At 36.7% G+C, this 18,596-nt stretch overlaps 1 protein-coding gene across 1 annotated transcript in view; it reads left to right on the forward strand.

The window, feature by feature from the left end:
* Positions 1-14,599, forward strand: part of LOC129437903 (roundabout homolog 2) — a 77,681-nt gene extending 63,082 nt beyond the window's left edge. The window contains exons 17-27 of the mRNA XM_055196292.2: positions 1,595-1,810; positions 1,907-1,949; positions 4,108-4,244; positions 4,329-4,598; positions 4,784-4,898; positions 8,089-8,298; positions 9,100-9,254; positions 9,357-9,452; positions 12,314-12,460; positions 13,416-13,555; positions 13,947-14,599. Coding sequence (XP_055052267.2) covers positions 1,595-1,810; positions 1,907-1,949; positions 4,108-4,244; positions 4,329-4,598; positions 4,784-4,898; positions 8,089-8,298; positions 9,100-9,254; positions 9,357-9,452; positions 12,314-12,460; positions 13,416-13,555; positions 13,947-13,958 — 1,541 coding nt within the window. The 3' untranslated portion in view covers positions 13,959-14,599. The remainder of the gene's footprint in view (positions 1-1,594; positions 1,811-1,906; positions 1,950-4,107; positions 4,245-4,328; positions 4,599-4,783; positions 4,899-8,088; positions 8,299-9,099; positions 9,255-9,356; positions 9,453-12,313; positions 12,461-13,415; positions 13,556-13,946) is intronic.
* Positions 14,600-18,596: the final 3,997 nt, after the last annotated feature.

An 18,596-nucleotide genomic window follows, 5' to 3' on the forward strand; every position in this document is an offset into this window, starting at 1 on the left:
AGAGCAAGCGCCCTCTTTTTAAAGTTTCTGCTAATATGACAGTTAACAGCAAAAGAGCGCACGCTTCAATATTTGATTGACAAGACAGCTGACTCACTGGTTGCTTAGCAATATGAAAAGCCGCGTCGCACTGCTCTTTTTTTTAAAAGGCAGTGTGTCGCGCCTTGCGTTTGCAAGCGTTTAAAGTGCTTTTGGTGTGACTGGCCCCTTAAACTGCATTAAAACTGTAAAGTGTTGGGGTCCATTAAAGTCCACTACAATGAGAAAAATCCTGGAATGTTTTCCTCAAAAAACATAATTTCTTCTCGACTGAACAAAGAAAGACATCAACACCCTGGATGACATGGTGGCGAGCACATTATCTGGATTTTTTTAAAGAAAATTGACTAATCCTTTAAAGGTACAGACATTAAAACAGCGTGTTTTTTCTCCCACCCAAATAGGGGCATTTTGGACATGCTATAGTAAATGATCTGTGGTGTGTTTTGAGCTGTAACATTCTAGACACATCTGAGACTTGTATTAAATCTTGTAAAAAGAGCATAATAGGTGCCCTTTAAGCAAAGGAAAGCCTTTATTGTCATTGTAAAGGTCTGCATACAACAAAATAAGGAGTGTTGCTCCTTTTGATGCCAAAACAAAAACCATAGAAATATATAACAATAGAAAAATAAATATAAAGTAGAAAGATTTATGAAGGACAAACCGACTCAAATAGGATTGAGCATTGAGTTCCTGTGGTGCATTTCTTTATTGCACAGACCTTCCTTGTTCCCTAAGCATAAGTAGCAAGTATAGATGATGAAAAACAGACTGAACTGAAAAGTGACTGTAGTGGAATAAAATGATGATATTAAACATTGACATTTCACATTTCATGCATGTGTGACTTTATACTATAGTCCTCCTGATAGTAATAGGGAAATGTGTCATATTTGTATATGAATGTGTGACATATAAATCACTATCGTAGGAAACAATGTATGACATACAGTATATAAGGTATTGATTATTGATTCACATGCACAGTGCAGCAGTGTAAGGATGCTGTATGAGTCCCTATACGTCAAACTGTAATGAAAAGATTGTAGAAATTGTAGAAACACAGAATCTATTTATGCCACAGTCAGGTGGTAACTGTTGTTCTTGTATGTCAATTGGCAGACAATGTGCCAGTAGCACAAAAGGTCATTATTTGATCCCAGGGAACACACTTACTGATAAAACAACTTGTCGCTTGTAATGCACTGTAAGTCGCTTTTGATAAAAGCATCTGCCAAATGCATAAATGTAAAAGTTAACCAGACTTGCAGATGAAGAACATAGCATTAATCTGAAAGCTAAATTAAAGCTAAGTAACATCACTGTAACTAGTATGGCACTGGTGTCACCATCATTTACCACAGAGCTGTGAGTGTAACATTTCTCTTACCTGACAGATAGTCTAAACATTTATTCATGTTTAAGATTATGAAATACTGATGCTATATATCAGCTGAAGATTAATTTTGAGAGAAATATATATGGATGAAGCGTTTCCCGTATAAGACAAGAGACATTTACACACTCTCACTTTTTATTCCTCTACTTTTAGAAGTACCAATAGATCAATCTCTGTCAGTGATGAAGGATGATAGTGTGAGTCTATCAGAGCAAATCACTGTGGTGGTCCGTCAGCCAGCTTTCATCGCTGGAATTGGTTTGTCCTCCTGGATGGTTTTAATGGGATTCAGTGCCTGGATCTATTGCAGACACAAGAGGAGGAAAGAGCTCGGCCACTACACAACCTCCTTTGCTTACACACCTGCAGGTTACACATGTGTTTATAGCAGTGTCTGTCTTTACCTAATTATGTTTTCAAATGAGCATTTGGATGATCATTTATTTTGCATTTTTTATTCCTCAGTTGCTCTTTCTCGTGGTGAAGGATCTGATCTCATCAATGGAAGGTGTGTTTCATGGAAAGATTTACCCATTGTGTATATTGTATGAAGGTTTTTTCTTGTTAAAGTCATTTTACTTAAGTTACAGGTAATATCATAAAAAAGGAAATTTTTTTGGAAAAATAGTTTAAAGTTAAAATGTAATTGAAATTAAAACTTAAATTTTTATGGAATATTGTGTGATTTGATAAATTACTTATATGTGTGCCCCATGTGCCCTCATAATTTTTTATCAAAAATTGTAATCTCCTCCTCTTCTCAAAAGTATCTCTCTTTATTTTTGGTCACAAGCTTTGGTGCAAGGGCAGGCCCAGGAAAAGATTGCAGTGTTTAGCAAGTAGCAACATGATCCAATTTTAAATGATCCAATCAGTTCTCAATGGATGAAATCAAGTCCCACCCTACATTTATTCTAATTTCAGAAGCCGCTTCACTCGGATATACGTCACAACGAGGAAAATAAGACAATCACTACTTCTATTTCATGTCTGTTTTGAAGGACATTTTGAGTTTGGCATGTTAAAGAAGATCATTTATTGAATCTAAGCACAAGAACACACATGCACATTTTATATGCAAAGATGACATTTACTGTTTGAAAATTTAGGGACACTAATTCATAATTTAAAAATATTTTGTGCATATTTTAGAATAATAAACTCGTCAAAAGTATGGGATAACAGGATTGTTATTATAGAAAATAATGTTTATGTGACTTGAAGTTACTAAAATAAATTAAATCTATCTTACATTAAAGAATGTATTTTTAAAAATTGGCATTTTATCAAGCAGCTTCTTAATTCTTTCCTTGCCATTGACCAGTTATCTCGTCAATAAAGAGAAAACATTTACGTAAAAAATGTGTTTCTGAAGAATTTTTATGTTAATCTGCAATACCGCGATTATCCACTATATGAAATATCCAATTTATGAAAAAAAACTGAAGCCAAAACGTTATTTACTAATTTTAAACTCTGCGTATGTTTTGATAATTATTCTGAATCTGATCTCTAACAATATTCCTTCACAAAAATGCAATTATTTCAGTTTTTGCTAAAAATGTATTCAAGAGTTAAGCAGAGAAAAAAAATATAATGAAATGTTTTTTCCCCATTTTGTTTGTTTATTGTTTGTTTGAGGGCAGACGGTCTGTTCCAGGGGTCACCAACGCCAAAGCACATTCTATTAATAGTCTCAACTGTAATATTTATTTATTACATATTTTTTATATTAGCTTGGCTTGGTTTACGATTGTTACAATTTTAAACAATACTAAAACATATAAACAGGTCAAATAAAATAAAATAAACAAGTAAAACAAAAACGTTTTAAGTAGACTATATCAAAAAGTAGCCCTCCAGATTGTTTTATCATTTGTGGTAGCCCGTGCTCATATAAGAACAGACCAGGGGTCTCCAACCTTTTTATATGATATTTCTGTATGTTTATATATTTTTAGATGAATCATTTTTTGTGAAACTTTTGTGAAAATCACAAAAAATGCTGGCGGGAAGCTTTTAAAAAAATGGCTGCCGGGGAATGAGTTAAGGTCTCAACCTGGGATGGGATCTTTAAACCGTATTGAAGGAGTTATCTGTTATGGACTTTTATTAGTTGCATTGTCTTCATTGTTTGGTCCAATCATCCATATTTAAAAAATATGTTCATTACATGACATTTTTGTTTTCTAATAAAAAATAAATTGTTAGAAAACAAAAAATTGCATTTATTGAAATTATTTTTGACAATTATTCTTTTTTTATTATTATTTATTTTGTATTATTATTAAATAATTAATATTAATGACATATATATATATATATATATATATATATATATATATATATATATATATATATACATGTATTTATTATTATTTATCTACAAGTGTAACATTTAAACATTCATACATTTTGACACACATTTTTAAGATTATGAGAAATATGTTTAAAACTTTCAAATGGTACACTGTAAAAAATAAAAAAAAGTTATTAAAGTCAACAGAGATGAGTTGTCACAACTTATAAAATATACACAGCATAAAAAACATGAAAAACAGTCTTCCTTTAGTTTTACTAAAAACTTTACTAAACTAAACCTCCGGAAAAAGATTGTATGAAACATTTTTGTTAAGACCCAAAAATAATGAACATTTCCTCTGCAGGCCATGTTTGCTTGAGTCACATTTGGGTAACTATCCCTGGCTGGCTGACTCGTGGCCAACCGGCAACTTCTCTCGTAATGGAAAAGACTCAGTCAACTGCTGTGCGGGTAGACTTGACTCTACAGATCAATACAACAGTAAGAACTTTGTTTTTTAGACTTCCACTTTGGTGTATTATTAAACAAATAGTTTTTATATCTTATAACAAAATGTGTTTGCAGCTTCAGGATTATCAAATTACCTAAACCAGACAGGAAAATACAGCCCAGCATCTAATGAAGGAGGCATATACTGCACCATCAACCCATCCGACGCAGATGTCCATGACCTATGCAGTCTGTACTCTCAAGGTCCAGACCCGTACACCAGCACGCCACCCCTCTCCAAGACGGACCTCTACAGCCTGGAGCAGGACTTGGATCAGTGGAGCCTTCAGTCCGGCCAAAGCGGAGCTGAATATGCAAAACTTCAATACCCACGAGGCGAAAACGGTATGAGCATCTGTACAGTAGGTCAATAATGATTTTGATCACAAGGTTAAAGATTAATCCGCAAGGTATTAAAGAATTATGCAGACAGATTGGATCAACATATAGTGCTGGAGTCTGTTAAATGCTGATGGGTTTGAAGTCTGCTATATTGAATGCAACGATGACTCTTTAATGCTGAATTACAGCCAAAAGGACAAAGCAAAGGTCTCAGGGGCAAGCCTGTTCACCCACCTGGTCTGATGTCCTGTCTGCATCATCAACAACAAACAGGGAGTGTAAAACTGCGGACAAGAAACACAGGTATCTTATATCATAATAAGACATGTTTTTGTTGATTTCTTATTGTTGAAGGTATATCAGTTTTCACATGCATACTCCTCCCTTATAAAAGAAAGTATACAAATACAGAATGCTTTTTGCTTTGCAGTATACTGTGATGGTGGCATTGTACAGTACAGTGATGATGATAGTAATAATGATCATATAACTTTTGCTTTAGTGGGTCAGCAGGAAATGTCAGTATAGATTTTTCCATACATGATTGCTTAATTATCATTCACAGCATGCTTCTCAAGTAGCCTTAAAATCCAATATCATACCTGATCAACTGAATAAAATGTAGTCAAAGCAATACCTTCAGGTCATACTGAATCTAATTTTATTTGACATTTCAGCTGTGACAGGGTCTAATGATGATAACACTTACAGTTGAGTCGTCCTGACTGTGTGACAGTGGTTAAGAATAGCCATGGGTCCGAATGAAGCATAACCACATATATCAACTTTTATCCTTGACACGTTCTTCCTCTCACATCATATCTGTGTCATCACCTTCCAAATTGCTTTTTACATTTTTGATAAGACCTTTTTTTACAGTGCTGCCTTTTATAAGTGTACTTGTTGTACAGTACTTCTTTATTGTTGTTCTTTGTCATTTCAAAGAATTACAATGTGTTTTTTATGTGTTATATTCATAACTCTTAATTAGTGTTCAAAAAGGATAACATTTTTTGTGTTTGGGGTCTGATAGACTCCAAACTTTTAAAGAGTGATTGCATAAGGAAATATACATTTTTTATATGGAAAACTATACATAATTTTTTTAATTGACTTCTCAACTGTACATTTATGCTGTATTTTTGTGGAAATTTTTAAGTTTTTTACCTATTTACTGCACAATTACTTAACTAGGGCATAAATTGGCTCATGAAAAATTATTTGTTTTAAAAAAAATCACTTAAATTTCGATCTTAATTGTTTTTGGATATTGCTCTGTGTTAGGGATAAAATACTGACATCTGCTGGTTTGTGGAAAAACTTTAGAAATTATAATTAAACAAAGAAGTGCAATGACCACATATATCCAATAGAGGTCCATAGAGATTCATTTCATTTTCACTTAAAGGTGCAGTGTGTAAATTTTAGCAGCATCTAGTGGTGAGGTTGCAAATTGCAACCAACGGCTCAGTCCACTGCTCACCCATCGCTTTGAAACCCGTAGAGAAGCTACGATAGCCACCATCGGAGACAACTTAGTAAAAAAGGTTTGTCCATTAACTCTTTCACCGCCATTGATGAGATATCTCATCAATTAAGAGAAAACACTTCCTTTTTTTTACGTCTTTCCGCAATACCGCTATTATCCACCAGGTGGCGCATTTCCACAACTTATACAACCCAGAAGTAGAGCCTCACGTGAAAGAGAAAGAACTAAGTGTATGTTTTAAAGATCGCTCTGCATCTGATCTCTATCAAAAGTCCTTCACAAAAATGGAATTATCTCAGCTTTTTGCTCAAAATTGGGTGTTTTTGAAGAAACCTACCCATGTTTGAGAGGTGATTACAAGAGAACTAATGAAGGTAGGATGAAACGATTTTTTTTTTAAGCAAAGGGTCCGTTCTTTCATTTTATATATTGTATTTTTATATATTTAAAGAAGAAAATTTTCTGGAAGGCATTAAACTTTTGTGAAAATCATGAAAAATGCTGGCGCTGGCTGGCAACTTTTTTTAAAAACACTGGCGGGGAAAGAGTTAAGGGCTTCTGTAGAAACATGGCGGAACAAAATGGCGACTTCCACGTAAGGGGACCCTCAGTGTATGTAGATAAAAACGTCTCATTCTAAGGTAATAAAAACATAACGATTCATTATAAAAAGGTCTTTATACACCCCTAAAAAAAAGTTTTGTATAATATTTTGCATTTCTGCCAAGAGATCCTTTTAAAAAATACACACTGCACCTTTAATTTTTTTTTTTTTTTTTGATGCTTCAACTTCTCCTCACAACATTATGATATAAATTTTGTGAAAATATATTTAAACATTCTAAAATAATAAAAAATCTGCATTTTGTGTGTGTGTTTATGAAATTGAAAGTTTGTTCCACTTTTTATTTATGCTCCAGGACCATACCTTGGTTTATATGTAGAAATGTTTTATATTTATAATGGATTTACTTTTATTTTTTGACAAACAAAATGAAAAAAAAGTATTTTTTTTATTTTCCCATTCATTTTCAATGTGGGGTCATTTTGACCCCAAACACCTTATATGGTACATTTTTTACACACCTTTAGAACAACCAAATAAAGCCCAGTTTTTTGTGTGCATGTTTAGATTATTTAGGAGAAGCCACAGAGTTTCATGCCCCTGAGATGAAGGTAACACTTTTAAAAAATGAAGGAAATGTCCAGTGGGGTCCCCTGGGACCCCAAACACTGATTAAGGGTTAATAGAATAACAGAGTATTTTATTTTATTTATTGAGCAATTTCCAATGACAGAAATGGTCATGGGTATAAACCCAGGGAACAAACATACTGATACAAAATGTATACCTTTATGCACTGTTAGTTGCTTTGGATAAAAGTGTCTGCACAAATGCACATACATACAATTCTAGCAATTAGTGATAGCAAAACAAGCATTTAGATGAATGCATTTGACTAACCTTTTTATTTGAAGCAACTGCATTCATGTTGAGTGTCCCTAGAAACCAGGAATTTTTTACTTTTGTTTTGCTAGCGACATTCTTTACCAATTGAGCTTTGGAAACAACACAAAAAAGTCATGTTAATTCACAACGGTCCATTTCCATCACCACAATGTCCACCACAGAATGTTATTAAATGCAATGCATAATTTAAGACGTGGTGAAAATGACATTTCTCAGAAATGATAAAAATGACAGATTTCTCCCGTGATGCATGTCTATTGGAATAAATGAAACCTGCCAGTGAGTGAGTGAAAGCGTCTTTATACTTTTCCTCAGTCCTCAGGGTCAAAAGTGCCTATAGAAATCCCTTATTATAATAGATAATGAGCTCCAGTCTAAAGTCCAAGAGAGCTTTTAAGCCAGTATGTCTTTTTATGTGTGGCCGTATTATCTACATTTACATACTATACAGTATTTATGACATCCTGAGATTTTGAATGTACTGTACTAATATCTTAAATATAAATGATGCATGTATGTTTCTATCCCTGTAGCCCAGAGGCTGATGAAGAGTGGTGTCCTCCTCTTCCTGAGCGCATGTATTTGATCGAGGGTTTGGAGGACGTATCCACGCTCCCCTTAAGAGAAGAAACCAGCAGGGCCACAACCTACAGCATGCAGTCCACAGCAACTCTCACACCCTCACCCAGAGATGAGCACTGTCCAGCTGACCCACGCTTACAACATCCAGACCTGCTGACACGGTACACACACATATATAAAATCAACTCCAGGACTTTACATTACGCTTTCTGTTCTTGTCCAAGAATGCTAAAGTCCCCATGAATTGGTTTATGAGTGCAGTCTTCTATTATCTGTGTTGACATACAGTATTTTCGGTTGAAACACAAACTTGGGGAAGGACGTATTTGTCCTTTTTGGGAATTGCAAGAAGACAATGCAATCTATAAATGATGCAGTACATGACCTTCACTCCCATGTAGGAGAAGAGAAATGATTCCCAGGCCAGATTAATGTTGCTCTGTAATTGTTTTTCACTACAGGTGTGATGTTAATCATAATTACAATACAAAGTTCATTAATAAAAAGAGCCTTGTCCTTCTTGCATTAAAGGAGTATAAACCAAAACACAAAAAAAATGGGTCCCTTCTCTCTTCTCCTGTCTATGATTAAATCAAAGGGGACCACATTTGGGTAAACTACCTTTTTAATACTAAAAGTAGTTTTTACAAAAGTCCCTTTATGTAAAGTGAACCTTTTGATCTTTGTGCAGCTAATCAAATTCAAAACAAAGTAAATGAAGTAAATCTGCATTGCGCTGTACTGCATTGGAGTGACTGACCTCTCTGTAGCTTCAGGAAGATGACATCATGATAGCATTTATGATACACATAATGCCCAGTGAAACGTGTACGCTTTGGATTAAACAAAATCATTTAACATTAATAACAGACCAGAGAACGAACATTAATGTCGAGCCCTGCAGACTACGCTGCTGTTTTATTGCTTATAAGCGTTAATTTGTGTTCCCGTTTGCTCAACAGAATGACCCAATCCGCACACAATGCGCATTTGACCCTCTCCAACCCAAAGCAGTTAGGCAAGATGGATTGTCATAACGGCAGCGTTTCCCATCACAGCAGCCCTTGGAGAGACATAGCTGCAATAGAAGAACTATTCCCCAACAAGACAGGCACAAGTAGGCTTTCCACTGCCGCCAAATAACTGTTTTAATAATGCTGCTGAGGATTGCAAATGGACCACATAACCTTTGTTTATTTTTCGTCTGCACCGCTATTAGGAGAATTTACATCATCCCCATCGTCCATTCAGAAGCCCAGACCCAAAAAGAAGTCATCAAAAGATCCTGCGAGGCGAGAAGTGTCAAATTCAGCAAGTAAGAACTGGTTTTAAAGATATTAAAGAAAAAGTTCACCTGAAAATAAAAATGATGTCCTCATTTGCTCATTCAATGCGGCTCGTTGGAATGCTTGATTCTGATTGGCCAGTCGTGACATTTGCAGGTTTGTTATTCCCAGATAGCAGCTCAGAACTAATAACACACGTTAACCCAGACGCTGCAAATAATTTTGACAGGTACAGTTTAATATTACACAAAAACTGACTATAAATAAGTCTTTTAATGAAATATATGACATTATAGTTACAAACGATTAAACCAAATAGTGTTTGTGACATGTGAACATCTTGTTTTATCTTAAAACACAGAATGTTTGCATTTGTTAAAAATGCAAATAAAAAAGTTCAAATCATTATTTTATGTTCCTTACCTTACTTACAAGCAAATAGCTGTGTAATAAATGTACAGGCAGCTGGTTGTTCATAAAATAAGTCCCTTCAGTGTGATACAAGACCATGCGATTTGCGCAGGGTCCTGATGACACTATCGGGGCTTATTTCTGCAATAACAACCTTCTGCCTATACATTATCCCTTAGGTGCGGTGTTTTTAATATGCTTTAAAGGGACACTCCACTTTTTTGAAAATAGGCTAATGATCTAGCTCCCTTATGCAAGCTTCACACCAGACGCGGTAGAGGCGGCAAGCGCAAGTGATTTACATGTTAAGTCAATGCAAAGACGCGATTAGGCATCCTGCGGTGCGGAAGGCGCTGCGTGAATGGCGCGATCACTGCGAATTGAGTTGCCGCGGGAAATGCGCGAGTTAAAAAATCTGTGCCCGGTTGCATGAAAGTCCTTAAGCTAAGAAATCTCTTAAATATAAGGTTAAGAGTACCCTTAATAAAAAATGGGCTGAAAGAAAACCGCTAAGTGTTCACTTAGGGAATCATAAGGCTGTCAATAAGTATTTACCCTTAAGTGCTAAAGTATTGCCTTAAGTTATGATATACGTTGCTACAAAGTCCTTAAGTCCCATTTTCCCTTAAAAACTTAAAGCGTAACTAAACCAAGAAATGCAAGAAAAGTGGGCAGATCCCAACGGAGATAGAGGGGAGGAACTAAGCTCGTACCAAGTGTGTGGTGAGATCGTAACAAGGGCGTGGTGAGCTTGAACCTGCTTACGTCACGAGTTATGTTTTGGACCCAACATCCAATTGAAAAATTCAACTGCAGTAGCCACCGTTCAACCTGAAGAGGGCAGCACTCAGACATTTTTAGACCATATATTGTAGTATTGAAACACTTTATATCCAAATGTCAAAAAACTTACTAAAATCAATGAACAGCACTAATAAAGCATCATTGAATGAATGAATGATTTATTTCTGAATGAATGAATGAATGAATGAATGATTTATTTCAGACTGACAGTCAACACAGTCAACACAGTTGAGCTAACAAGCAACCAAATATATGCTAATAAACTAATAAAGCATCATTCTTACAGATCATTAAAAAAAGTTGGTTTAGGGTTTAGTTACTCTTTAAGGGACTATAACAGGTTCCTTAACGTCACACGCGATGGCTGATTTTATGATTATTTAAGAAAAAGAAGTACCAATGCGCATTTCTAACGATCAAAATAAACCCTTAGAGAAAAGGGATGTGCATTTATTAGGAGAATGGCGGTTTGATCGTCAGTCAATCTAAAGTGCTTCAAGTTTGAATTACTTTGAAGTTTTATACATGCGGTACTTTACAGTCTGTTATTTGCAACGTTTCATTGTACACAAATCCGCCGTCTGTTGAGCTGCGTGCGTTCATTTGTTTACGCTTTGAGATTTCACGACTGTACCAAAACACGGCAGTGGAGAAGCAGTTGCTAGAGACTACCGTAAAATACTTAGTAAAAACACTTAGGTAAGGGTGACAGTTAAGACCTTTGTTCCAACGCTCTTAAAGAAATCCCTTACCTCAGGGATTTTTTCTCCCTAAGGGAAACCCTCACTTAAGGACTTTCATGCAACCGGGCATTGAACTTCAGCGGATTTCTGTGCCGCGTTAACCAATCAGGACCTTGCTTTAGTAGTGACGTGATTACAGGAAGCGAGCGGAGTGGCGGAGTCTCAGCGGAGTCGCAGAAGCCCCTCCCATTATGCATATTTCTGAGTGAATATCTCGAATGACTAGAATTTGACGCGCGGCTTTCACGCGCGAATGATGCGAGTAAACGCAAATGTTCAAGCGTACAACTTCGCACGAATAGCGCGTTTTTGCTGCCCCTACCGCGGCTGGTTTGAATGCGCCATTAGAGTTAAACATTTGATTCTTACCATTTTGGAATCCATTCAGCCGATATCCGGGTCTGGGGGTACCACTTTTAGCATAGCTTAGCATAATCCCCACTAAGAATTTTTGGGCAATTTGGCAATATTATTAGGCTCTAGGAGATTGTTATAATAACCAATTGTTTATAATAGTACATTAAATTTGGGATGGCACCGGGGGTAGCGAGTCAGATGTCACTGAGAAAAGTGCATACTGAGTTGTCTGTTGTTTAAGTCAAGTAAACAGAGATAAACAGTTTTTGCAAAGCGACAATTTTATTTATGTCCCACCAATGCCAGAAAATTTGCGCCCTTGCCGGACACTATGACGTCACTTGCGTTGTTTATGCTACAGCCAAAAACGCAGAGAGCTTTTCAACAAGTTATTTATTTTGCATTAAAAGGAAGAAAGAAGGTCATATGCACTTTTAACATAGTAAATATTGCGCGAATTCTCATTTTAGGGTGAACTATTCCTTTAAATTATTGATTCAACCAGGAACCAAAGCATTTGTTCACATTTCATAATGAAACTTTTGAATGGTCTTTCTGTTCATTCATCACCACAGATTTGCCTCCACCCCCAGAACCCCCTCCTCTGACAGAAGACCCCACGAGGCACCCGACAGACATATTGAACAATGGTGGTAACAAAACCACCCCACATCACAGAGAGAGATCAGACCGCAAAACAGCAGCTCAGTGGAGAACAGAAGGTCAGAACAACAAACACTTTAGGTAGCTGTGTTTCAGTGATTGCAAGCAATCACATTATGGGTTACACTATAGGGGATTTGAAACGGATTCGAAACCCATGACCTTCATTATTAAAGGAAAACACCAGCATCTTTCAATATTTTACTATGTTCTTACCTCAACTTAGACGAATTGATACATACCCATCTTTTTTCAATGCGTGCACTTTTAATCTTTGTACAGCGTGTCGTGAATGTGTTAGCATTTTGACTAGCCTCATTCATTCCTATGGCTTCAAATAAAAGTTTTATTATGTGCCACCATACTTACTCGTGTAACTACTCATGTAACAGTCTTTAAATAGGGAAAACATGGAAGTGTTTGGTGGCTTATAAATTCTTCCCTGTTTGGATCCTAAGGAATGAATGGGGCTAGGCTAAATGCTAACAAATTCACGACACGCTGTACAAAGATTAAAAGTGCACACATTGAAAAAAGATAGGTATTTATTATTGAAAAAAGATAGGTATTTATTAATTTGTCTAAGTTGAGGTAAGAACAGTAAAATATTGAAAACAGTGGTGTTTTCCTTTAAGCATTGTCACATAACTTCACATGAATGATATTGTGTGGCTTTTTAAATAGATATGTGACACCCAAGGTACGATGCAAAAGTCTTAAGCCACCATGCTTCCATGCTAGACCATAAAATAATTATTTCTCAATTTTTTTATTAAAATCCAACCAAAAAATACAGGAAGGTTGTATGTTTGGATGGTCATTAAAACTTTGCTAAAACAACAAAGATGGTGGTGGCCTAAGGTTTGACACAATACTGTAGACAAGCATTTGATTTGACCCAACCATATGTATATCCGATATGTATATTGTGGTGGCAAAGCATTATTCAATCTAGTTAGTTATATTTTCTTAAATACTTTATTTATTTTGACTGTTAAATGTTATTCAATCTAGATGAAGAGTTTATCCAGTATTTCAAAGCAAACCTGATGTCCGGCGGTCAGATGCCCAATCATTATTCCCTCTCCAGAAGCTCCGCCTCTCAATCCCCCACAACATCTCGATCCATGGGGGCAGGAAGGAGGAGAAATGAGGTTAGATGAGTGTGTGCCTTTGTGTGTCTGTGTTAGACTGCATATCGTTTGGTCGCACAACAAGTTCATTAGTCACTAGCCACGCACAGAAGCCTCGAAGCATTGAAGTAAATTAGCAATCGATAAGCCGCAGGACACTGTGTGCATACTGGAAGCACACTAAATGAATCGAGCGAATAATTGCATTTTCACTTTTTAAGAGATCCGTGTTGTCTGTTCTGGTCTTCGTGGCATTGATATTACAATGCATCTATGAATATTAATAACCCAGTGTGCTGGTTCAAGCTAGGTGGAATATTACTGCATGTTACTAAAGCTTGACTGTGCCAGGATTCGATCACTTGGCAACAAAATGATGGTTTTATATAATCTTGGGCTTGTTTATTTTCAGAACATGATATGAGGAGAAGTTGCTCATCGTTTGTCTACATGCAGCGTAAGCCGTGCAGTGTATATGACCCACGCTTCGGTCCTTCGGCCTTGGTTCGTTTTTCTTTTTTCTGTGTAGGCAATTTTGTTTTTTTTAGAACTTTGTTGCCCTACCTCTGTATGTACATGTATTTTTTTACACTGTTTGTGTGTGAGGCACGCTGAAAAGGCATGCTGTTTTATTTATTTTATTTATTTATTTATTTATTATTGTAATACTAGTTTGAAAAGAAAATGAAGTGTGACCATTGTCAAAAAAAGCTTTCAATTTAGATGAACATGGTATTTGAATGTATCTGGTGCATACGGTACATGTATGCCTCGATGTCTACATGTATTACAAATGTGTTCATTTATGTGAAAAATATTGCTGATTATCACCAACAGACTACAGTATGTGAAACGGCATCAATGCATTCATAGGCCTATAGAATAGCAGATGTTTCTTCTTGGTAAATCTTCACTCAGACTGCTCACTGAAGGCTCTTCATATCACGCTGTTATTTACAAATGCATCAATTGTATGCAGTTATAATGCGACCTGCAGTTTGCATAAGCAACATGTTTGGATTGCATACAAAACACAATAAACTCATGTTTGAAGTCATTTTTAAATGGCTGTTATTGATGTGGATTTGTTTTGTATTTTGTTTGTGTGTGTGTGTGTGCGTGTGATTCAAGGTGTAATGTGGGGTTTTAGTGGCATCTAATGGTAAGATCTCGAATTGCAACCAACCTCAATTTCGAAACGCAATGAGAAGCTACGGTAGCGGCACAGGACAAACATGATGACGCCTGAGACAACGTACGCGCTCTACAGAGACGTTTGTTTGTTTAGGGCAGCGGTTCCCAAACTTTTTTCCTGCGCACCCCCTTCTATGTCCCGACCGGGTTGGCGCACCCCCAAACCCCACTTAAAAAAAAAAAGACTCGCCATAAAGACTCATGTTTAATCATGTGCAAATAACCAGGGGCCAGTTGCACCAGCCGGACGTAAAGAAGTTGGGTGTAAGTCCTACGTCGGGCTTAGCTACGTCTGACATTGTGAAAAATATTTACGCCTGTTGCACCATCTGAAAGTACGACTAGACGCAGCTACGTTCAGCGAAGATGATGCGCGCCCCCGTGTATGCGTTTAATATTTAGACGCCATTCGAGTTTACTATGGTAAGAAACGTACACTTACTGCCGCCAGCTAATAGATGATATATGGGAGCTTTCCTCATGTTTACAGTGCGCTCTCCCTCTGCGTGCGTCACGTGCAGACCCATCAAACACATTCACAAAAGCCTTTACAGTTCGCACAAAAGGTGTATAATAGTTTGCAGATTCATTATAACAGCTCAAGTTTCAAACAAAATTAAATGAAAGCTTTTAATAAGTTCTCTACAGTGTCTTTGTAAGAATTTATGTATTTTATTATAAAAATTAATTGCCGGTCTCTCTACCATGCATGAAAGCACATTGCTCGCGTGTGCCTGTGCATTAGACGCACCCATGTGTCTCGTCCCATTTGATTATTTCTATTTTTGCCATAGAAAAAAGTCTCTCTCTCTTGGTCCCTCTCCTCCTTCGTGACTAACAACTTTATCATAAGACGTCCCACTTGACAGTTTCCCTGATTTCAGCCAGTTAAGCATATTTATAATATGGAATGAATTAAATGAGTTGACGCGCATATAGCGGCTGCAGTGCATAACAGGAGAGCAGTGCGTAGAAAAAGACAGCAGCTGTCTTCTACGTTTCTATCAAAAACTAAAAGTATAGTTTTTTATTTAAAATAAAAGCGATTACAAAGGAAATGTTTACTGTTCATGTTTTTTATTCATTTATTGTATGGAAAAATCCCACTTAAAGAACCAGACCGCCATTAGATTTTTCCACTCGCGCACCCCCCGGTGACAGCTCGCGTACCCCTGGGGGTGCGCGTACCACACTTTGGGAATCCCTGGTTTAGGGCTACTGTAGAAACATGACGGCGACTTTCATGTAAAAAGGGACCCGCGGTGTATGTAGATAAAAACGGTTCATTCTAAGTTAATTAAAACAATACAGTTCATTATATAGACCATTTCAATAGATGTAAACAACACTGGTCCAGAAGCACTTCCTGTTTCCGTTTTTTAACACTAGATAAACGTTGGGATAAAATAAACCAACAGAACATATAAACCTGAATAAACTGAAGTTAATCAAACATCTTAAAGATAATAATATATGTGAAATAAAAAAATAACTTTCACAAACTGTAACAGGAAGTGTTTCTGGACCAGTGTTGTTTACATCATTTGAACTGGTCTATAAGATCTTTATACACCACTGATAATATAGTTATGTATATTGAGTTTCAAGAGATCCTTTTAAAAGCCACACACTGCACAGTTAATGATAACACAAAGTATATATTTCATCATGTTTTTAACAGTTGAAAAAGATCCTCTTAAGTTTCAGACCAGAGTTCCCACGGGTCCTTGAAATCCTTGAAAGTTTGTGAATCTAGGGGGAAGAATTCAAGGCCCTGGGCAGTTTTTGAAAATATACATACATAGATACAGGTCATTGGAAGTGCTTTGATCTAAGAAGTTTTCTGGAAAAAATCCATATTATTTCCTGTGTAGTGTAGAATAATATCATAAAAATTCTAGACTTTTAAGCACACGTGCTAAACTGTTCGATTTAAATGCTTATATCTTCTGTATGTGAATGTTGATTCATACCAAAATGCTTTTTTTTGTGTTTGACACATGAAAACCTCCAGGGTTACGTATGTAACTGTTGTTCCCTGAGAAGGGGATGAGACGCTGCATCTCCCTTGCCATACTTCCTGCGTCCCTGTAACGCTGCCTTTGGCAATATTTCAGATAGCGATATACTTCCTGGCTCCCACGTCACCCTGTCTTTGTCGTTAAGCCTCACCATTGCTTGAATTTCATATACACATTCGAGGCACTTCCCCCTGGAGACGTCCCCAAAGTGTCACCGCAGTGACACAGCGCGAGTTCCCTCGAAAGGAAATTGTAACAATTTATCTTAAAAGGTAACACGATGTAACCTTGCTCTCACTTGAAATGTGTCCCCACATTTAGTCCTTGAATTTGAGGGACCTGAAAGTCCTTGAAAGGTCCTTGAATTTGAAGTTAACTAAGGTGTGGGAATCCTGTCAGACGCAACAAACCATTAATTGAATAATTCTCTCCGTAAATTGAGTTCACCCTCTTAAAACATTGTTATTTTAGTATCACAGTTGCATAACAAGCTGCAGTTTTTCTTCCAAACCAAAACATATTTGCAGTTTAACATCACCAACATAAGTAAGAGAATCAACACAGCTGTCAAAAGCACTCAAATCTGAATTTCAGTCGCTTAGAAACAAGTGCAGAAATGGCAAGGCACTTCACGATTTGTTTAATGAATACATCACGCCCGTTTTGTGCACATTAGCTACGGCCCTGTTAAAGCGAGATGGGAAATCAAAGAGATAGCGGAGAAATGCGAGAAATGCGTGTGCTGGTTCACCCGAGTCCTTCAACTCCGCAGAAGATCATTTTGAGATTTTAACAAACAAGATCCTGATCTCTGTCAGTACTCTCCAAGTGCGACCCAACTCATCTTCTTGTTCGCTGATGCACATTAGAAATAAGGCAGCAAACAGGCGCTGGCTTAATTAAATCTCAACCCATTTTGGGTTTAGAAAGGAAAGATTGAAAATGTATTCTAGTGTAGACTGGGCCGTTGCTGGGATACGTGTGGGGGAAACTGGGCGGTTCAGTTAAATATGGGTCATCATCACAGTGTTTGTATAGTCTCATATAGTTTCACTTCACTTATTGAAAATAAACTCAATTTATGTTGAAAGCCAAGAGTCACCAGGACAGTTGGTGATTGAAATTGAGCTTGTCTTGCAAGACATGGCAGGCATTTAAAAGGCTATGCATTGATTGGTGAGAGTAAAGCAACATTAATGGTGCACTCAGGATTGAGGAAGTTTTTTATGGTTTATTACGAGAACATACTGTAGGACAGTGGTTTTCAAACTGGGGGCCGCGAGATGGTGCCAGGGGGGCCCCAGTTTTATGACATTTTATAAAATACATTCATTTATCATGAATTCTGAGTAATTAAACCTAAAAAATAATAAGCCAACTAACCAACAGCACTACTAGGTACATTTTATATATTTTGTTTAATATATTTTGTTTAATTAAAATATTTAATTTTAAAACAGTTTTTGTCATAAATTTTCTTTCGGGGGGCCGCAAAAACATGCACTGTACACAAGGGGGGCCGCACGCTGAAAAAGTTTGGGAACCACTGCTGTAAGAGACCACTGACTGAATGTGGATGAGCATTTGCTAGAAGTGCAGAAACTAAAACGTGAAGCATGCAGTAATAAAAATCCAGATCATTTATGGAAAAAGGCATTATTATTAATGTTTGGTAAATGTTTGTATTTATGTGCCTTAAAGAGAGAGTTCTCCCAAAAATTAAAATTCTGTCATGATTTACTCACATGTAGTTGTAACCTGTGTGAGTTTCTTTATTCTGTTATTCTGCCATAGTAGTCAATTGTTTTCCAAGTGTGTGGTGCATGATTTTTGAAAAACACTTTGGA

Source organism: Misgurnus anguillicaudatus, chromosome 24 (assembly GCF_027580225.2).
Source record: "Misgurnus anguillicaudatus chromosome 24, ASM2758022v2, whole genome shotgun sequence".
NCBI classification, from domain to species: Eukaryota; Metazoa; Chordata; class Actinopteri; order Cypriniformes; family Cobitidae; genus Misgurnus; species Misgurnus anguillicaudatus.